This window comes from Zeus faber (assembly GCF_960531495.2).
Source record: "Zeus faber genome assembly, chromosome: 16".
Classification (NCBI taxonomy): domain Eukaryota; kingdom Metazoa; phylum Chordata; class Actinopteri; order Zeiformes; family Zeidae; genus Zeus; species Zeus faber.
Genome location: NC_137202.1, coordinates 22388648 through 22411116, shown reverse-complemented (window position 1 = coordinate 22411116; position 22469 = coordinate 22388648). Strand labels below are relative to the sequence as shown.

The following is a 22469-nucleotide window of genomic DNA, read 5'->3' as shown; positions in this document are numbered from 1 at the left end:
GATGATGCAATCCTCAGGCGGCAGTAGGCGATCGTGGATTTGTTGGAAAGAAAGCAGGGGGAGGGGGGAGAGAGCATGGCACCAGCCTCGCTAATCTTCACGTCCATCAGAAACAGATTATCACATGGCCGGTGCTTTCTGCTAGTCACAGAGGCTCCATCAAAGCCTCGCATGCATGAGAATTTGTCAAGCGAGCGGGGAAAATCGAGCTAGACCAAACAGCCGAGCCCCGACAAGTCCGCTCCCGCTGTTATTCTGTGGTCGGTTTCATGGTCAGAAGCTAAACAAGAGCGGCTGGAGCTGTGGAGCCAGAAACTGTTCAACCTTGGGGTTTTTTAAGAAATTACAGAAATAACAAAACTAAGACGTTTGAGTTGATTATTTTCTGTTTTTATATTTTTTTCCCCCCTTTTTGTTTGATTCTTCATCACCACAGCAGAGGCACCCAAAGAATTCAGTCTGGAGCGACACTCCACCCCCGCGCCCAATCACGTATCCCGGTTACGGCGCTGACAGAGGGCAAACCTTGTCGTTTGCATCAAAGGGATGGCGGCCATACTTGTCTTTTAACAAAGAAAAACAACAAAAAATAAAACGAGGACAGGACAGAGTGGGAGCGGGATGCGTGCTTTCATCGGTTGACTTCCTCTCAACTGCAACCCAAGGACAATGAACGATACAGCAAAAGGAACATGTGCTAGATATTACGTCCTCATTTGAATACAAAAGCATTTGGGGAAGAGGCCCACGAGCTCGGCCGCATCAAAAAAATTGGTCACAGTCAACTGGATTTGGCCAGACTCAAAGCCTTGTCCCACGCAGTAAATGGCGTTTGGCGTGTTATGTTAAAACAAGCAAAACAAACCGACTTACACCTTTGAAGTGGATGGCGCTACCCCGATACTGTTGCAGCCATCAGATCGTGCAGATGAAAGCCCGATTTTATGATATTTGACGGCCGTGTAAACACGCGCTGCATTTTCAATGGAATTTGCCGGACATGTTGAACGTGACGTTATAATTCGACACCGATTTTGTTTTCGCCGAGCAGTGGTAAAAATCCGAAGATTGAAATTGCTGGTACAGTGCTGTAGCGTAAACCTTGTAATAAGGAGCAGCTAGGGAACGAAACATCTCTAAAAAAAAAAAAAAAAAAAAAAGAGATGTTTTGAGCCGGCGGGAGGATGGCTGCTAAAGCGATCGGGGAGCGTGGGTCGGCGGCCGCCAACCCGCGCGCCGCGTAGCTGTAATAAAAACAAACATGGCGACAAGCTGGGAGGGCCCTCCGAGGCCGGATTCATTACGAAGTCTCGATTCCACAGCCGATACATCACGTCTGTTTTAGGAGCCCTCCTGGCGAGCACCTAACGCTGTGTATTAAAGCGTTTATTTGCTTTAGTCCAACGAGGCGAGTGATGAAAAGAAACAGACAACCGACGGGCTACGTGTGGAAGACGCCAACGGGTCGGGCTGGGGAGGTGGAGGGGCGGGGATCCAATGGAGCCATTGAGTGTCTAAAGCGTGGAAAGCGGTATGACAGTTTGAATAAAGCCTTCGCCGGATAACACGGTTTTTAGACTGGAGATACGGGTTCCTCCTTAAAGACAAACCAAAACAGGGTTTGTTTTACGAGGTCGGGATCCAAACAGCATGAGCCATCTATCATATGCGGAAGCAGTTCATCAAACCGCGAAGGCAAGACGTTAAAAGGGCCCGTTGCGGTCCGTTCGGGTTCTTCCCGGATATCTCGGATGTCCGTCGACACCGGGTACGAGTTAAACGACGGCGGCGTAACAATGTGAAGGAGAAAGACTCACCGTGGTTCAAAAACTCCTCCATCTTGCCCTTGAAGGGCTGCAGATCCTCCTCCGAGGAGACCTTACGCACTCTCTCAGTCTCGGCCGAGCAGGCTGGAAGAAGCGGAGGGCAAATAAACACAGAGTAATATAATAAAAACCTGCCTCGAAGTGTATTAGCAGTAGCGTGACGGTGGGTGTGCGCGTTACAGTATATCAATCACATTTCCCCCTTCGCCCTGCGCTCTCATTTCAATCTCTAATTCGGCTGAATCAGCAACAGGCCGACGTTAGAAACCTATACTTTGCCCTCACTCCGGTTCATTTGATGACATTTCTGCTGATTAGGTGGAAGTGAAGCCATAACAACCCATTAGATACCCCCGAGGAGCAGAGCAGGCCTGCGGAGCCACCCCGGGGGGAACCCTGGAGTCACGCTCTATCTGCAGCCATGATCGCTCCGTGCGCTCCTCGCTGGCGGAGGGGTCGCGAGGGGCCAAGGGAACTGGCAGGGGGGGGGACTGGGGACTGGCGGGGGGGAGGCCGACGGGGCAAATTGTAATTGGTCGACCATATGGAACCTCCTCTGAAGACGGCGGAGCGAGCGGTCCCCGCGGCACCGCTTTGCCGCTGTCCTTCGGGGTCGGCCAAGCGCATTTCTGCGGAGCCGCCCACTTATCGGAAGCCCCCCTCGGGGAACTGTCATCAAAAGCCGGCGTCTGCTAGAACGCTCATCTGGCTCAGCCGCGGCAGCGAGGAGCCGCTCAGGTATCGCATGCGAATATGCATTCAGGCGGGGGCCATCGCGCAGCGCCGGCACCGAGGACGAAATGCACGCGGGCCCCCCGGTCCCCCACGAGCGTCACCGTTTTTATGAATTACCCGTAATGAACGGCCAAAAGACTGATTGTTGCCGAGGAAAAAACAATATTTGGCAAAGGCCACGCGGATCGGAGAACTGATAGATTTAGCAGGGCAGATACATAGAGGGTCACGGACAACAGAGGCCAGGTTTGGACGGATTATTGTCAATTGAGATGCAAGCACGCGCAGATACACTGTGTGCACTCCTTGCATGGTGTGGACATTAACACACACATGCACACGCACACACACAGACACGCACGCCCGCACACACACACACACACACACACACACACACACACACACACACACACACACACACACACACAGTCTCTCTTGCTCCGGAACACACATTAGCTTTTTACCACCTGTGGTCCGCTGAATGCTTGGAAAGTGTTCCGTGTGCTGAGTGAGTAGAGACTGGGTCATGAAAGTGAATATTTCCCCACTGCATCGTTCATTAGGCGACGTGGATATCTTTTCATTTTCGTGACCCGACTGATCAGATTGGCTTTCTCCGAGCATAAGCTGATTTCCACACTCCCACTGAGCTCTTCTGGTCGTCAGGGTACGCAGGCATTGAGTTTAAAAGCCTCCTAGAGCGACCTGAGACAGAGCCCTGCACCATAATGTTTCTTACACTTTATTTACCAGAACGCTTATAACAGATATACTGCACGTACACTGTCCATGCACGTACTAAATGTATGAATCAATCATATGATCAGCAAGACTCATCGGGCTGCTTGTCAAGCGCACACGTCCAACAGCGGATGATATATAAGACCCCGTTGGGCAAAGTCATCACACACAACATATCCAGAAAGACATGTTGGAATTTTCCGGAACTCTCTCTTAAGAATCACTTTTTCAGGGATTCTGGCTTCCAGGGTCAGCCAGGCGATGCGGTGGAGCGCCGAGAGAACCGACCCCGCTTCAGCCCCGGCCCCGTGGACGAACCCACGGACCTTCCGCAGGTAGTGGAAGCCCTCTAACCGTCGGCCTCTTTATATTTTGATCCCTTCCTCATGAAGACAGTGAAGACGCGCCGCGCCCAACAGGAGTCTACTTCTGAGAACCCACATCTGCTTCTGGTTAGGTCGTCTGTACGACAAACAGATGCTATCTCTCTGTTGACCTGCTCCCACGATCCAAACATGACCATAGTGGGCTACGTTGAGGAGATTTTTCCATTGTGGCAGAAGATATGTGGGTGGATTAATTCATAATTTATGCTTATATAAGTCTCCTTGTAAGGGTCTCGTAAACATGATATGACACCTGCCATAACCAGCGCCTTTTCAAGTTTACTACCTGGTAAGCTCGTTGTAAATAAGGAGTTTAAAGCTTTTTGGAATGGCTCGCTGAGAAGAAAAACATTTGTAGAAATGCGGTTGGCACGCTTACCGTTCAGGTCTTTTCTCAGCTTGCGGAGATCTCTCTGAAAGTCCTCAAACTTCATCTGGGAGGCCTGGAAAAGGTCATGGGGCTCAGGGAGAGGGTAGGCACAGGTCTCCCTGCCAGCATCCTGGAGCACAACACACACACACACACACACACACACGCGCACACACACACACACACACACACACATACACACAGACATGTAGAGACAGGGATACACGCTCACACAAATGGACACACACACACACACACACACACACACACACACACACACACACACACACACACACACACACACACACACACACACACACACACACACACTCTGGCAAAGGCAACAATCTTCACGCAGGAATCAACCTCACCAGCAGGTAACATAAAAAGTGATGTATTCAGCGTGTTCACACATCCCCCATTTAGACCGGCACCGATCCAGGCAAACAGCGAGCGGCAAAGTGAAAAGTTCTGCTAATCAAAGTGCACATTCATTCTGTCGATCGCTGTTGCTAAAAAGTCATTATGAGCGCGTGAGCCATGTTTTGCAGGTTGACTTTGGCGGGCGGCTCTCTCCGCTGAGTTCATCTCATCTGGCAAGTTTAATTATTTACACTAGGGTTTCTTTGGATGCTGTGCCAATGAACCGACTGCAGGTTTGAATAAACCCAGAGCAGAGCAGGGAGAAGGAGGGAAAGAAGGGGAGAGACGGAGAGAAAGACAGAAAGAGAGAGAGAGAGGGATGGAGGGGAACGGGCGAAGGGGAGTGAGAGAGCGAGAGATTTGCGTCTGCCTAAATGAGGAAAGGGAAAATAAATAATTTGATAAAGGATAAGCCATGGTATCCTCTGGCAAGAGGAGATGAAACGAGGGGTCTGGAAGGATTTCTAAGTAAATCAGGGTAAAAAAAACAAAGAAAAACAACAAAAAAAACAAAGTCATTCAAATAAACAGGAACCAAAACATACCTCATCAAAGTGCCTTAGATAGTAAGCAACAATGTAGGACAAAAGACTCTGGGAGTTATCCTGAAAGACAAGGAAAGGATCCAAATAAATAAACCAAAATCCCTTTATTTATTAATCCAATCATTTCGGAGCAGGACGGTTTAATTTGTGGCCTGTCAAGGCTAAACAAGTCGAGAGACAGAATAATACATCAAACACAACTTTTCTCCTTGTTTTCCTGGGCTGGCTGTCATAAATCAGAGTTGGTGGAAAGTTTGATGTTATTTATTGGTACCTGAGTCATTCCACCGCCTCAAAAAAACATACACCACCGCGGCCGTATAAGGCATTCGCTGAGGGCACGGAGAGCCCGTTTATTGTGTTGATTAAGCGCCGTGTACCGAGCGGCATTTTGTCCCACCCCCTCAATTCGGAAGGCGAAGGGTCTCGATATCACCACGGTTTAGGTTCCCCCGCGAACGCAGGCGAGGGACCGAGAATGCCAAGAAGCGGGTGAGGAGTGGAGGGGTGGGGTGGGGGCTGAGCAGGGATCGTGTCTCATTCTGAAGATGTCATGTGGTTCCGCAGACCCGGCTCAGCCAACGCCTTCTCCTTCTATTTGTGACGTAAAGAGCCACTAAATGGACTAATCCACGCCTTCCGTAGGCTTCCTGTTGATTTCAACCAGCAGGGGGCGCAGGGATACATTTACGACCTGTAACGCCGATTTTGTCACATTTTTAAAGAAACAAAATGTCATGACGATATATTTCAGTTTCCAGCTCAAAAAGAGAAGAACCTATTCAATGCACATCTGCTGCTATAGCACACTGCTAAACCCACACCCATATACCTGCATGTTGCATGCCGCTATCAACTGTTAGCCTCGCCCCTTTATGTGTAATAATACTTAATCGTTCATGATATTGTTTAATTATCAATGCACAAAACACTCAAAAATTGATTAAATTCATTGAATTTATCAACAGTGATTTCATTGCAGTTTTCTTTATTCATTATTTTATATACTATGAACAAACAGTATATAAATATTGTGTATTACTATAAAGTGGCTGAGAAAGACCTTTGTGCAGTGTAGCTGCCTCTCTCTGCTATAGTAAACACTTCTTTTTTTTTTTTTTTTGGTGTAAGGTAGCCTGTTGTCCCTGCTCCTCAGGGATCCTACTCACGCTGCTCTTGACGTCCTTGAGTTTTGGCAGGATGTCCAGGGTGAAGCCGTCGGCCTGCCCCCGCGTGCGGTTCCCTCCATTCATGAAGTTGCCGAAGGCCAGCACCAGCCCCAGGATCTGCATCACGCACTTCCCGCTCTGCAGCGACTGGCGTTTGGCAGACGGTGCACAGGGGAGGGCCGGGGGGGGGGGGGGAGGGGGGGGTAAGTAACAACCCAGAAGACAGGTGCGAGAAGAAGACATGTGGGGGTCAACGCGAGGCGGCGCGAGGGAGAGGGGGTCCCGCCCCGTTCGGCCGTATCGTCGTGGCCTCGGAGAAGAATGCGTTCACAAAAGGTCAGTTTGAAGCCACTCCGATCCCTATGCAAGTTCCAAACAGCCCCAAAGGGGAGGAAGGAGCCTTGAGAAGAGATTGGGAAAGTGACGGCAGAAAAGAACTGAAAGGAGAAGGAAAGCAGGCTCGCCGCTCACCTTGCAGACTCTCTGAAGGATTTCGACCTTGCGCAGGACGGAGGAGATGCACTCGTGGAAGGTGGACTGGAACAGGATGCAGAACACCCGCTCGGAGAAATTGGGGATTTGTGACAACTGGAAGAGAAACCTGATGGATGGAAATAGGAGTCACGACATGACCAAAAAAAAAAAATCGCAGCGGAACATCTGCTTTCCCAGCGTTTCGGGGGCCTGATGAATTAATTTCGGCGCTGGGCTTCTCTTCTTACTGCTCGGGCTTGTCCAGCGACTTGGTGCCGTCCTTCTGCTCCGATGACTTGACGTGCTTCTGGATCTTGTCCATTTCGTCATCTACGGCTCTCTGTCGACCGAGCAAATGTTACAAATGTTGCACCGAGTGGACACACAACTGGCGATCAGACAGAAAAATGCCAGGATGTGTTGTAAATATGTCATGAAAAACGACAGACCTGGCATCCCCGCTCCCCCTATCCTAAGCCAAAGGCTGAAGAAGAACCTCATAAAACTGACATTGGCTGAGTAGAAACCCTCCACATTCTGAGAAATAGCTTCCTGAAATTGACGGTTCACTTAAGAAAAAAACCCAATTTACGGCATATTCAAGACGCCGTAAATCGGCCGACGGCGGCCCGCGCCGTTATGTTCTTCATTTGTTATATCTTCCGCAGTCACGTAGTCTATCGCCAAGCATCAACAGCCGAGCGGAGATGTTTGTGTTTACGTACACTGATATTGATCCCAAGACAAACAAACATGAAGACGGCGCTCAGCGTTGCGTCTTTTTCTCCTTTTTTTTTCTTCCCGCCACCGGCCAACATGTGTAGCTGGTGGAAAACGCGGAGGAATGGGAGACCAAAGTACGGTACAGCACCGGCCCCCCTTCAGCTACAACGCATTCCTGCTCATTACGCCGCTGTCAGACTCTGGACCGCACTTTTATACAAGGTGGTTTACAAAGCCGGGCGGGCCAGAAATGCCCACTCCGCTCCCTCGGCAAAGAAAAGAAAGACGACGGAGGTTTAAAACGCGTCTCGGGCGCGGGCTGGCGAGACCGTAAATCCTTAGAATGTAAACGCTCTCTCCCTGGGGTCTACACTGCAGAGCCCGAGTGCAAGAAGGAGGACGGAACAACCCTCTCTCTCTTTGGCGTTTTCGCCCCCAGCCCGAAAAACCTCGGGGAACATCAAACGCATCGAGGGGAACGATTAGTATTCCGCGCACTGCCTTGTGTCGACAAGGACGAGTCCCGCTTCGCCTTCTCCCGAGACGTTTTCAAGTGCAAATACATTTAACCCGAAGCAGATCCATTTTTTTTTTTTTTTTTCTCTTTTAAAAAGGGCAAACGCTTGGGTCCGGCGAGGCGTGGGAGTAATTGGGGACAAGTAGGCATTAGCGTGTGATCTTTGGATCGGCGGGGCACGTTGCGCCGCTTTGCGAGCGCGAGAAAACGCGGTCCCACGTGACATCAGATGCGGGCTATGCTTGTATTTGCAATTCCAGAATTGCACCAAGTGGTTCTCATTAGCTGGGTTGCCAGTTCAGGGATAAACAAAGCCATCCAGCGCCCTAATCCCTTTGTGTCACTCAATTTTCACTGAAACAATATTTCTGGAATTCCTCTGGCTTGGTACCCGTTTCCGAAAGATGAATTGTACTTTGCATTGTAAAAATTTGGACTCGGCCCTGGCAAGAGCAAGGCCTCGTGTGACCTCATCGCTAAAGGCCACCTCCGGCCAATTCCACGTCCTGCTTTTCAAATTTCTCTCCAGTGGTTAAACAGAGGCGTGGTTACTAACTGAACGCCAAGGTGTTGAAGGTGGTGGACACATCCCCTCCGCCCTCACCTGACGAGGGCTGGCTCGGTACAGTGTCAGGCAAAACAGTTGGGCAAAGAAATGGTTATTATTATTATTATTATTATTATTATTATTATTATTGTTATTATTATGACACCATAAGGCAGCTTGGATGACCCTGCACTACAATTTGATGAGCACCATTTAAGCAAAAGTTCGAATTGTTCCTACTTTATATAAGCTTTTATTTTTCAAAAATAGAAAATGTGGATAGACTGTATAGCCGGAGTAGTATAGAATAGAAACAATTTCATAGAAATCCAATGGATACATAAAAAAGAGACGATAGTACATTTGGACCTTCATTTTATCCTACCTCCATGTGACATTTGGCTACCGTCAGCGACATGGAGTCTCTCTGAACTTCACACAGCCTGAAGTCTGGACCCAGATTATGGCTTGTGATATTATTCGGGTGGAGGGAGGGTGGAGGGGTGGGGGGGTGGTGGTGAGGGGGGGGGGGGGTGTCCCGCTATCACTGTGACCCCTTTAACTGGCTGCGTGGCTTAGTGTTCAAAGAGCAGGAGTGCTTCTAATCCTGCAGCTCACAGACTGAGCAGCTCTTTCACTCTGTGTGTGTGTGTGTGTGTGTGTGTGTGTGTGTGTGTGTGTGTGTGTGTGTGTGTGTGTGTGTGTGCGTGTGTGTGTGGTCTGTGTGTGCGTGTGTGTGTGAGCGCGCGTGGGTGTGTGTGTGTGTGTGTGTGTGTGTGTGTGTCTGTATGCATATGTGCACGTGTGTGTGTATAATGTATCCAAATAAAAAAAATTTGCTGTTTCGTGCCCCCTGTTTGTTTTGGTGTGTATTTTTGCAAAAAGAGAGAGCGAGAGACAGAGAGAGAGAGAGAGAGAGAGAGAGAGAGCGCGGACTGGAAGGAGGGAGGGCGGTGTGTGCGATGTAGCCCAGCGAGCGAGGGTGGAACCAGCAGAAGCCCCTCTCCTCTCTGAAGACAGAGCGGCTACGCTGCCAACTGCGGTTTAGGGGGCTGGAGACCCACAGACAGGATGGAGTCTCGCAATACAAAAGAGAAACATTTTGGCTTCTCGACTCAATAACATCGCCCGAGGCGGCGAGGGAAGGGGGGAGAGAGAGAGAGAGAGAGAGAGAGAGAGAGAGAGAGAGAGAGAGAGAGAGAGAGAGAGAGATGGATGAGAGGGAGAGCGGGTGATAAACATGCAGTCTGGGGGTGAGTGGAAAGGTTGGGGGCCTTTTGATCCTCGGTTATGACACATTGGTTCATAGCAGCGCCGCGTCTCGGGCTTGGGTCTCGTTCCCATGATCAGCGTTATTAATACGCCTCCGGCGGCCAAGGGGTCCGGGGCCTCCGCTGTGAAGCCGTGCCAAGGGGCCGCGCGCAGGAATTTCACAGCATCTTCAAACCGTACAGCGATCGGAATTGAGAAAATATGCCCCCTTTTCATGTTCCATTATTTATTGGTGTAACTTCCACAGGTCCTCGAGTGATTCCGCGGAGACGGAGCCGGGCCGCGCCCATCGCAGCCGGGATGGAGTGGTACGGTGAAGCGTTGACGACAGCTCCGTAATTCGTTTCATGCCGACGCCAGACGCCGCGCCGCGGCCACGCCGCTTTGGCAGCTCCCCGCGCAGCGTTCAGACGACATCCAGATATTCCTACCCTTTCTCTTTAAAACCACACCACACACGTTTAAAAAAAAAAATGTTAATTCTTTTTTTTTTTTTTTTTTTTTAAAGGAGGGCTTTCCTCTCAGCTCCTTGGCTCCTGGCGTTCCCGCCGGACTGGGGGTGCCGAGCGGAGTCAAAAGATCAGATCTGCGGCGGAGGTCCTAAAAAGAGAACCCCCCCCCCCCCCAAGGAAATCCAAAAAGGGCGGCGGACGAGACGCACACATACCAGTAGGGTTTTGCGGTTTGCCTGTTTGTTTTGGTATCTAATGCACACTTCCTTCAGCTCTCCCTTTCAAGTGGAATATCATAGAATATCAACTCCAGATAGTCGGGCATGTTCGCGGTGCGCTGGCCCCCCTCCACGAAGCTCTCACTCAAAAATAAAACTGTATATGAGAAAAAAAAACCCGACTACCTCTCGCCCTAATTCCCTTTTAATTAATAACCGGGAAAAAAACTTTTTATTCTTTTTTTTATTTAAATTTTTTTTATTATTACGTACGCAAAGGTAATCTTCAGCCGATCTCAGGAGGGCGCCCTGAAAGGGACGCGACGCGGCGCTCCGCGTGGTTTGCAGTTGTTGGAGAACCCAGCGGCGCTCAGTCAGTGGCGGCGAACAATTTCTATTTGTTGTGCTGATGTCACGGCTCTGAGAGAGAGCGCTCTCGGATTTCCTCACATGATAAAAAATAAACAAATAAATAAATAAATAAATAAATAAAAAAACGACTCCCCATACAGGGAAAGAGCAAGTCATACGACGAGGCAGTGTCGCAAATGAGCGCAGATTTTTGTGCAGACGCGCAGGATTGGTTGGTTTTTCCGGCGGCGGAGGATTGACTGTGTCGGTCGCCGTACTCACGTTCTCATAAAGGGCCTGCAGCGTCTCCAGGTCCACGACGCCGTTGTCCATATTTAGAATGGCTGGGGAAGGAGAGAGAGAGGGCGTGAGGAGGGACCAGCTAAACCTATACACAAATGTAAATAGTATAATGTGGTGTTTTGACATTCCTCCGCCACCATCAATCAACCGGCCTTAACAAGGCATGAAAACGACGGCGGCGCAATCGCCGCGGCGCGGGGGCCAAACCGGCACATTAAAATCGAATCTCTTCCAAACCACCCGCGCTCCAAACCACCCCGCTATCGCCATTTTTCACCGGCGAATGTCAAATTGGGTTCCCCCGAGCCCCGTGTCTGGAACCAACTAGGAATTAGGATGTGACACGGGCCATTCGCTGTGACCGTAGCGCCGCGGTTATCGGCTCCCTCCCCGATAGCGGGCGGAGGGTGGGGGTGGGGGGGCCCGACCCGTAAAAAAACAACCCGGCGCAATGTAAATACAGAGGTCTTAGGAATCTGTCAAAGGTACCACGGATCTGTGTTTGAACTCCCGTGTTTGAATTCCTCGCGTCGCCTTTTTGTCTCGGCGAGAAAGGACCCGGCGCCCGCGAGCATTAATCCTTTGAAAGTAAATGTTTAAAGACAAACAGAGCCCGGGGGTCTGCGGCGGCGGCGAGGCCGAGGTGTTGCCATACGCACAATCGCCCAAAGCCGGCGCAGCACTCAGCACCTATATGTGCGTCACCCCCGCCCCGCCCGCCCCGCCCCACCCCGACGCACCGGCCGCCCAAATTACTCACTCTGTTTTGATCTGCCGATCCGCTGTCGAGGTACCAGGGGTGGGAGGGAGGGAGGGATGGAGGGATGGAGGGATGGAGGGAGGGAGGGATGGAGGAGGGTGGGGGAGGGGGAGGGGGGGCGTTCATCTCAGAGGGATGAAAGAACATGAGCTAAATGGAATGCAGTCTCCGACGCAGCTCCAGTTCATTTCACAGAATTTCCCCGAGCTCGGCCGGGATAAGCGCTCCGCTTAAAGCGGATTTCGCTAACTCAAGGGAAGTAACTCGGGGAAAATAACTAAAATAGCGCGGCCATTTTTAACCACCCATGAAGGAAGCTGACAGGGGTCAGACAATGGGCGGTCAGGATTTTCCGAATAACTACCCCTGGCCTGTTAATAGCGACCGTCGTCATGGAGAAACCACTTCCTCGGCGTGGTTTCACGTCCCTCGTTTCACACCGCCCGCACGCTAATGCCAACGCTAGCTAGCGACACCATCCTGTGACGCTGCATAAAAACCACCATTGACTTGAAGAGACGGATGCAGACAATAACAGCAGGTACCTTTGTCATGCCGGGCGCAGGTTCTTCTGGGTGAATTGTTCGCTACGTTGTTGTGGAACTGCTTTTGCGGGCCAGTTAAAGGTGCAGTGTGTGGAATTCATGGAACAGACTTGGCAGAAATGGAATATAATATTCACAAGTATGTTTAAATCAGTGTATAGTGCCATGAAAACAAGAATCGTTGCGTTTTCGTCACCTTAGGATGAGCCGTTTATATAGACGCACGGAGCGGGTACGCTTCACGGGGGGTGCCGCGTTGCACCGCCATGCTTCTACAGTAGCCAGAACGGAAAAACCAAACACTGGCCTTTGGCCTTTTTTAATCGCAAGTTTGGCGGCCGCCCGCCGCGTTTGCCCCGCCCCATTGCCCCGCCGCGGGGAGACCTATTCAGTCAGTTGCGATCTGCAAGCTTAGCGCTAAGTTCTACAAACTGCACCTTTAAGAAATCATTTAAAATCAATATCCCGTCTCATTGCAATCTTTTATTTAGTAAGCCGTGTAATAATGATGATAATGTGGAGCCAGTCGGTCATTACCGCAAAATACCCCCTTCAGAGTGGCTGGTACATGTGACATACTGTAAACACCCTATCAGGGGCTTCTTTTGCAGTAACGGCCGGCTGCACGTCATCCTTTACATGCGCTTGTCAAAATGTCATCATGTGCATTTGACCTATTTTGACATTTTTCCTCCCCCGTTAATCTCCGTTATTCACACGTTGTCCTCAGCTTTCCGGGCGTTCCTGCCAATGTCACGGTCGTTCTACTGTTCGCCGCAAGGACGACCTCAGCGTGGCCCCGTGTCTCCACGTCTGCTCTCCCCTCCACCCTTTCACACTTTCTCCTCTTCCACTGCCACCACAGGAATCTCTCTCTCTCTCTCTCTCTCTCTCATTTGGTTCTCATTATTGTCCCAACCAGCGGCTGGCTGCCTTGGTAGGGGTGTTAGCAGACGGGGGGAGGGAGCAAGGGAGGGAGAGAGGGTCCTATCATCGTCCGACACAAAACCCTCCCATGACCAAAACCCCTCCATCCATCTGCCAGAGTCTAACCCCCCCCCCACCCCCCCACCCCACCCCACCCCTCACCACCACAGCCGAACCCCGGAGTGGCGCCTACGACCGCCGTCCTAACGCCGCGGAGGCTGAACGGGAAGCAGACGCAGCACGGAAGTGTGTTATGAAACACCCGGCGCTGTCGGCCAAGTCTCGGGGAACAACAACAGCTGTGGGGGGGGGGGGGGGGACGACAATAAAAAAAATACAAAAATACAATTTAAAAAGCCCCTGACGTCTCGCTGAGATATTTCGGCCGTCGTTAAAAAGCAGGCGCGATCTGAATCAGCGATTAAGTTTTTTTTTTTTTTGTTTGTTTGTTTTTCATCCTTTGTAGGAGAGACGCACAAGTAAGTCGTTGTCAACAAAGCAAAAAAGGCGGCGGGGGGGGGGGGATGAATGCAATAGCGATTCACTCGACCAGATCCGGGCAACGAACGGAATCGTGAGTGACTACTCTCCCTTTTGTCAACAAATCGTTCCGTGATTATTTAATCACAGCGCTGAGCCTCTCTGCTGCCACATGGTCTACGAGGAGGGAGACGACAGAGTTTCCTGAATACAAATATATCAAAATGTCTGCTTTACCATTTGAGCGGGTGAGGGGGATTACAGTTGTCCTCGTTCCCACGTCGCCATCCATCAGCGCGCACCAGTGACGGAGGGTCGGTTGGGATGGCTTTTGAAGGAGGACAAAGGAGAGCGAGAGCCTCTCGTCCCGCACTCTCCCATCGGCGCTAAATTACCGGCTGTGTGCCCGAAACCGTCCCGACGCCGGAGATGAACGGCGGCGCCGACGAGGGAGGAACCCGTCCGTGCCCCACTCCGGGCCTTTCTTGCTGACCTCTGACCTGAGAGGCGAAGACGCGAGGGCGCCGCGTTCCGCACCCACATGGACGTTGCGGCGAGTCGGTCCCGGATTTTTCCGGCGGCCGGTCCTCACCGCAATGCGAACCCGCGCGAGAAAGCAGCCAGAGGGTAAGTTAAACAGGGGGACGGGTCCCCTGCTCCACCGCCGTCTCCGGAATGACTTCACCGCGGCAAAACGATTGGGACGAGCCGGGGTCGAGCGCGTCGCAGGGAGGAAGAGGAGACGCCGTCGCCCGAGACGGAGGCGCGCGACGGGGGGAGAATAATTACGCCGACGACGATGACTATCTGTGGGAGTTTGTCGTCCTTGGCAACGGACTCAACAACAGCTGCGGCAAGATGAGCGCACAGGAAGTAGATTAAGACTTTTTAAATCGTATGACCCAACACAGATAGCGCTTATCTCCAGTTATCTCTTGGTGGCGGTCCATGTTCCATCCACTAAATGTGAGGGCGGCTCCAGGGGGGAAGCTCCTGACATTTCTGTCGACATCAGGAGGAAGACATCGAGCGAGCGTCGACTTTCCAAAGCCTTTTTCCACCTTCTTGCCAGGCCAGTCACCAAATCTTTGGCGAGTGCGGGAAAAAAAAGGCACACCACTTCGCCAGCGCTCACCGTTCCGGATGTCCTTCATGTCCAGATGGATGCTGGACATCAGGATCCCCACGGCCTGGGAACGCTTGTTGCTCAAGAGCTTCACCACCTGAGGGAGGGAGGGGTGTATTACTCTACATACTATTGTAGTGTATACACAAATTCATACATACATCACAATATACACACGCACGCACGCACGCACGCACGCACGCACGCACGCACGCACGCACGCACGCACGCACGCACGCACGCACGCACACACACACACACACACACACACACACACACACACACACACACACACACACACACGAGAGATTATATCGCGGAACGGGTTGAAGAACATGAACCTCACTTCTCTTCATCTTTTTTTTTCTTCCTTTTCATGGCAGAAAATGCAAATTCACCCACAAATATGCAGATCGTTATCCTGTCCAGTTGAATTAGGGTGATTGACAATGTTCTCTATTTTCCTAATTTTCCACATTTAGCCTTCTCCTCCAGATCCTTCAGATAGAGAGCTAACCTCTGTTTACCAAAAAAGAGCATTATCGAAAATGTATTCAACCTCTGGCATCGAAAAATGTATTTTTGCCTGTGACCGTGAAAGGTCAGCTATTATGGAGTGATTATAATTCATGGCGATGGCAGAATGTACAGTGGGATTGTTTCGGGGGTGCGTACTGAACCTCCCCCGATGCAAATAGCAGAGCTCACAATCGCCGCCTCTAAGGGTCAGAGTCCACAGAAACTACCCCCCAAATTGACGGAAGGAAGGTGAAAAACAACATTCCCCCAAGGATGAATAATAAGTCGATGCATGATAAACAACGTTCGTGCCGGTTTTACGGAACCACAGCCCGGCTGAGCAAGCAGTCTGCAGCGCTGCGGATAGCAAAGGGTTTTTTTTGGGGGGAGGCGGGGGAGGGATGACGGGATGGGGTGGGGGGCGGAGAAGGAAACTCAAGCTCTGCCACCATCCAGACAGAACGCTTCCATCCAAACCAGATCACACAGACCACAGGCCCCTTTCAAACAAACTGGAAGTTATATCACCGGGCGGGAGAGGCTGCGCTTTTTCGGCTTTCCCCGGGCCCCCGCCGCAACTCCGGGAGACGCAGTTATGGAGATATGATGCTGACCGATGGGGGTGGGTGGTGTAAGTGGAAAATAAGGTCTTCAATCATATGTTATCAGTTGATCATGTTTTATCCACCCACCCACCCATCCATCCATCCACCCTCTCGTCCATAAAGATGACACTACTCTGGTATGTTTCATTCAACAACATTGTGCAGTCTGACAAGGACAGTTTTATATTTTGCAGTATTAATCTAAAAAAGGTTTTCATAAATAAGTTATTTTTCAAATCACATTTCTCTAATCAGGGACCCGACCCCCATCGCAAAATAAATTGCAGATGGGTGTATACACCATGAACGTTTCTGCAATATTTAATTTAGTGGCAAACATCTTTCTTTCAACAATAGCGTTTCAAAACAATGTAACAATAATCCCGAAAGATTTTTTTTTTTTTTCCCTCTTTCCCCAAAAATTCCGCATTTTTTTTGTTCCTCCTCATCGGAACCATGTGTTCCCAGCGTTTAGGGTTTCAAGGGGCGCGCTTGATGTCGCATCAATCATCCCTCGATGCGGCGCGTGCGTCACTTTTCTGACTGCCCCGTTCGGTCGTCTGATTAAGGCTTTGTTTTCAACGTCGGCCAGAATGGATTTCCATCAATCCTGCGCGGCTCCAAATCACATGCGAGCATCCAAACCCCCGCGAGGGCGGCGTGTTAAGCCCGGCAAGACTTAAAATAAGAGGACAAAAACACGAAAACCCGAAGCGGAGTGCGGGCGTCTAACAAGCGGTGATGAGTGCTCTTGTCATCGCTTTTATTTATTTTTTTAACCTTTTAATACCGTCATTGTTTGGGGGTATTATTGAGTTTACTTTGAACTAACTTCATCCGATTGCAGCAATCGACTCAACTCGGGCGGAATTGAGCTCAAACACATTTTGGAGCTTATTTGAAGAATTTTTGGGGATAATCGAATTTCTTTCATAACAAACCAAAACTTTCATTTTACCGACATTCCATGGGGGCGGAAAAAAATAGTGTACAAATTCAAAACAGTGGGGGTGGAACTTTAAATCAATTATTTTGAGTTTGGAGTACGTCATACAGTGCCAGAGCTAACACCATTTGCCCATTATCAAAAAAGTCAGCCCTTCGGGGCCTGCACCGTGGAGATCAGCACAAAGTAGAAAAGTCTTCCTCAACGGCGTCCCGACCACAGCCCCCGTGCCTCCAACACCTCGATGACACAGTTACTACCTGTTGGACCGGTAACGGACATTTGCTGGTGCACACCGTGCGCTAAGCTGCAGGACTCGCGGCCTTATCCGAACCTCCAGACGGTGCACCCCGGGGGCAAAAGAAAAAAGGTGAGCCGGCTCCTATTTCCCAGCCTTTAAAAGGACGCAGAGCGGAGTGGGCCCCGGCACCGGTGGCCGACGCGAATCTGTAACTGACGCATGGGGGGGGCATTTCCTTTGGCCCCCTCAGATCTTCTAGATACGTGTCCTCGGCTCGGCTCTGACGTCAAAGCCGTTCTTTGGCGGTAGCTCCGGGCAGGAACGCTGTACCCTCTCACAGCGAGATGACCCTGACTCGTACCAGACAAAGCACCGGCTGCCTCGGACGTTAAGCGGTCAATGCTCTTACCGCCCCGGGGAGGCCCGCATGAGATGGCGGCGTAGCGACGAAGGCGTAATTGTGCTTTTTTTTTTTTTTAACGACAGGCAACAAAGCCGTCACTTGAGTGAGAATAGTTCATCAAGAGGACACACGAGGACAATTGTTCCTTCTTCCTGCAATGATGCTCGAGTGACTCTGATTGCTCTTACTGATCTGTGGAGATTTCCAAGCAGAAATACTGAAAACGGTCCCTATTGAAAAGAAAAAAGGTTCCTGGTTTTGTGACAATGGATTCCTGGATGAGATGACAATAGTCAATTTCAAAAATAAAAACAGTGACACCGGCTTAATCATTTAAAACCGGAGGTGTAGACATTTACAGGTGTAACCTGTGACTGTCCGTCCCCCCCCCCCCCCCCCTTTTTTTTTTTCCATATTCATAAAACAATTCTCCAACTTCTATGTCACGAGTGCATGGCTGTTAAGATGGCGGCACTTAGATCCGAAGCGCTGAACAAAAAGCGCCTGGACCGGCCTTGAACTGAAGCGCGTCCGATTCAAATTCTCGGCGTAACTATTAAAAGGAGAGATTTAAGTAAACAGCGGGGTTTAAAAAAAGCAAAAAAAAAAAAAAAGCAAACAAAGCAAAGAAGTACCGGCTAATTTATGGATCGGAAATTTCCAGCGCCGCAGACGGGCCGTGCGATCTAAAGGACACAGGGTGGTGAAACTAACAGTGTGGCTATTAAACTCAATCATTCAGAAAGCGCCAGAGGAGTGACTGCACTGCAAATTACAACTCCCAGGCCTCTCTCTGCCTCCCTCCCTTTTCCCCCCTCGCTCCCTCTATCTTTCCCCTTGTATTCCCTCTCTTTCAGGCAGTCATCACCGTGGTGAGGTTCCCTCACCGCACGCGAGCCGCTGGCTCCGTGCCACCGGAGGGGGGCGGGGGCGGGGGTGGGGGTGGGGGTGGGGGGGGGGTGGTAGTGGGAGCCAGAGCTTACACCACATAATAACTGTCTGGCTGCAGCAGTTCCTCCTGTCACTCGGAACGACGGGGAGAGAGAGGGAGGAATGGTAGAACCGTGAGATGGACGAGATGAGAGAGGACGACAGGAAGGACATTGTAGAGAGAGACGGAATAAATATGCCAACGCATGATGCGGGGACACACACGCACACGCGCACACACGCACACACACACACACACACACACACATCGATGGTTTGCAGGGCCACCTAGAGCGGCCTAGAAGATCTGAAACATCTGAATCAGAAAACCCAAAACAGCACTAATTATTTTTGACTTATTCACTATTTTATTTTTGACTTACTTACTTACTGGGACACAAGACGTGTCGTGACAATCCCAAAGTCCTATTAATGCTGGTGGGTGTTCAGGTGTGCTGTCCTATCAAACCATAAACTGTATGTACACTCAGGGCCGCTCATAAAGGGGGCGCTCTCTGGGGCCCAGCCACCAGGGGGGGGCCCATGGAGGCCGGCAACAATCATGCTCATATAAAAGCAAGATTAAAGAGCAGATTTGGGGAGAGCGCATTCGATCTCCGCTCAGCCATCAGAGCCATCTTCGCTCCGCTGCGCGTCGCCGTTTGTCCAAACAAAACAAACAGAGTGTTTTTATTATAGATGTAGCGGGGAAGACTTTCTCACTCGCTCTCTTACATCCCCCCACCCCCCAACCGGGCCTGGCGCATTCACTGGACCTTTTCGGGGACCCAGCCATTTCTGTCGACGGGCCTGTGTATACTCGCGCGCACACACACACACACACACACACACACACGACAACATACCTGTTTGGCCTTTGACTTGCTGATTGTGTCCGATATGGGCTTCTTCTTTTCCTTGACGGCACTTTTGGAGAAGAGATCTACAAACTCATTAAAATCCACCGCCGGCTCCTCAATCTTCTCCCAAACCAGTGAGCCACTGGGCCTACAGCGGGGAGCGCAAAGGAAGTATAATCCCATTTAGTGATGTGTTAGTGGAACGGAATATGTGTATAGTAATGATAAAACATGAATATGATGAACACTGTGTTATTCAAGCTTAATTACCATTAAGTTACTGGTGTGACTTCACAAGTCCAAGCCCAGTGCACTGTCACTAAATTGTCACTGAAATGTATTTTTTTGCTAAATAACAGAGGTTTTACCTACCTACTACCTACCTACTTACCTTGCCTACCCACATACATACCTACATACACATCTGCCCACCAACCTACCTATCTACCTACTGTATCTACCTTACCTACCTACCCACTTATTTTAATTACCTACCTACCTTTGCACCTACATACTGTACATATCTGCCCACCTACCTACCTACAGTACCACCTCCCTACCTATCTACCTATTGTATCTACCTTACCTAACTACCTACTTATTTTAATAACCTACCTACCTTTGTACCTACATACTGTACATATCTGCCCACTAACCTACCTACTTACCTTACCTACCTACCTCCCTTCCTACTTACTTACTACCTACCTTCTTACATACCTTAACTAACTATCTACCTACTTACCTTACTTACCTACATACCTACCTTTGTACTTACATACATATCCGCCCACCAACCTACCTACCTACCTACCTACCTACCTACTTACAACCTACCTTACCTATCTACCTGCTTACCTACCTTAACTACCTACCTACGTACCTATATTCATATCTACCAACCAACCTACCGTACCTACTACCTACCTTACCTTCCTTACCTACCTTCTACCCTACCTGCCTAACCTACCTACCTTTTTAACTACACAAGGACCTACCTACTTACCTGCCAACTTACCTACCTACCTATCTGGCTAGCTCCAAATTAAAGCAAGAAAATGTTAGTATGTAACACCAGCCAAAGCTCTGTAGTCGTACACCAATCTCTCTTAAAGACCAACACAGATCCAAGGGTCTTGGAGAAACTTCCTACAGTTTGTTTCTGACGCAGATATAAATACATTAGTGAAGTTATTTACTGACGTAGGCAATAGCCAAGAACAACCAAGGAAAAAGTGTTAGAAGAATTTAAACTTAATCCAGAACTTGTCATGTTTTTTCTCAAAGGATTCTACTTATATTCTGAAAACGGCACCTGGCACGGGCCGAACCACTGCTCACCCCAACACCTGGCCCACATTGTTTTTATTTTCCAATGTATTTGTATCGCTATGGCGCTTGGATTGTGCGACTGAGTTTTCCTCTTTAAGACTCTTCGGTTTCCACATTTTTTGAGAAAAAAAATAAATAAATCCAAGATTCATGTCTGTCTCCACTTTAGGTGATCAGCCAAGCATTTTATTTATGTTCTATCTGTAAAGTCTATCATCGGTCATGGAACAATCCTTCTTATTTCAAACTGATGACACAAACTGGCCATCACATACTACTGGGCTATAGTACCATCTGGCATTGGCGATCATTAAGCAATCGTTCCACTTGATTTCAGAACCTAATGGGTCGTCTTTAAGGCATTTTGAACGTCTGTCCTTCTGTATTTCTGAGCTCACCGGCTGGCTGAATGGACTGGATCGGGCTGGTAAGATCAGTGGATTTGAAGCCAGGCTTCACTCAGTATATTGTTTCAACTTTTATTTCCCTTCAACATAAAATTGTGAATTATTTTGGTTTACCAAACAAAAAAATATATAATATTCAAGATGAATGTACTGGAGAACCACAACATAATCTAGGATTCTAAAAGCATTCAACAATTTTTTTGTATATTAATTTTAAGTGATATTGTATTACTTTATATTACCATCGGGCCAAATGAATGAATCCGTAACTATGTAAGTTTGGACCAGACAACACTGCGTTATGTCTTGAGAGGTACTCTGCGTCCTTACTTTTTAGCATGCAGTTGGATGCGTGTCCAGTACAGAGGCTTCATTGGTTTGGGGGGCTCTATAGCAGCTTTGGCGGGGGCGTCCTCTTGGACCATCATGGACATCATGGGCCCTGGAGGAGGTGGGGGCCCAAACCCCGGGGGTGGAGGAGCACCCATTCCAGGTGGTGGAGGTGGAGGGGGAGGACCCATTCCCGGTGGTGGAGGAGGTGGAGGAGGACCCATTCCAGGAGGTGGAGGCGGTGGAGGAGGACCCATTCCAGGAGGTGGAGGCGGTGGAGGAGGAGGACCCATTCCCGGCAGTGGAGGGGGTGGAGGAGGACCCATCCCAGGAGGTGGAGGTGGTGGAGGAGGAGGACCCATTCCCGGAGGTGGAGGGGGAGGAGGAGGTGGAGGTCCAAAGCCAAGTGGGGGAGGAGGAGGAGGAGGAGGAGGAGGGGGAGGAGGCGGCGGAGGTGGTGGACAAGGCCCCTGCCAGGACATAGGTAGGGGAGGTGGAGGGGGTGGTGGAGGAGGAGGAGGGGGGGGAGCGAGAGACCCCGGGAAGGGGGGTGGTGGCGGAGGTGGAGGTGGCATTGGAGAAGATCCCCCAGGTGGGGGAGCTGGAGGTGGGCTGGTGGCACTGGGCTGCTGCCTCTGCTGGCAGGTGCAGACAAAGCCCTCTGGGGGCTTGGGAGCGACAGAGTTTGACGAATGAGACGTGGACATGGAGGCCGAGACAGAGGGGGTGGAGGAGGAGGGCCCTCTGCTAAAAGGCACTTCAAACTTGAAGCCTTCCTCCACGGGTGATGTCTGGACGGAGGTCTCCTGGCTGGTCCTCGCCGGCCTCCCCCCACCTCTCAACTGCGAGGCCTTGTGGCTGGCCGCGCCCAGAGCCTCAGTGTTGTCCTGCAACGCCGCGATCTTAATCCGCAGATCCGCCACCGTCCTCTCCAGCTGAGGGATGAGACGGTCTCCATCCTCTGGTGATGGGTGACCTGGTTTAACCCCGCCGGGCAGCGTCTGTC

General features: G+C 50.3%; 1 protein-coding gene across 1 annotated transcript in view; it reads right to left on the bottom strand.

Annotated features, from left to right (window-relative positions):
- The window catches only part of fmn2a (formin 2a), a gene marked incomplete at its 5' end in the record, with an annotated part of 39972 nt that overhangs the window by 6439 nt on the left and 11064 nt on the right, over window positions 1-22469 (bottom strand). Inside the window, 10 exons of the mRNA XM_080016435.1 lie at window positions 1818-1910; window positions 4068-4188; window positions 5027-5086; window positions 6196-6342; window positions 6667-6796; window positions 6918-7009; window positions 11032-11093; window positions 14900-14987; window positions 19401-19542; window positions 21464-22464. Of these exons, the coding sequence (XP_079872561.1) occupies window positions 1818-1910; window positions 4068-4188; window positions 5027-5086; window positions 6196-6342; window positions 6667-6796; window positions 6918-7009; window positions 11032-11093; window positions 14900-14987; window positions 19401-19542; window positions 21464-22464 (1936 nt within the window). The remainder of the gene's footprint in view (window positions 1-1817; window positions 1911-4067; window positions 4189-5026; window positions 5087-6195; window positions 6343-6666; window positions 6797-6917; window positions 7010-11031; window positions 11094-14899; window positions 14988-19400; window positions 19543-21463; window positions 22465-22469) is intronic.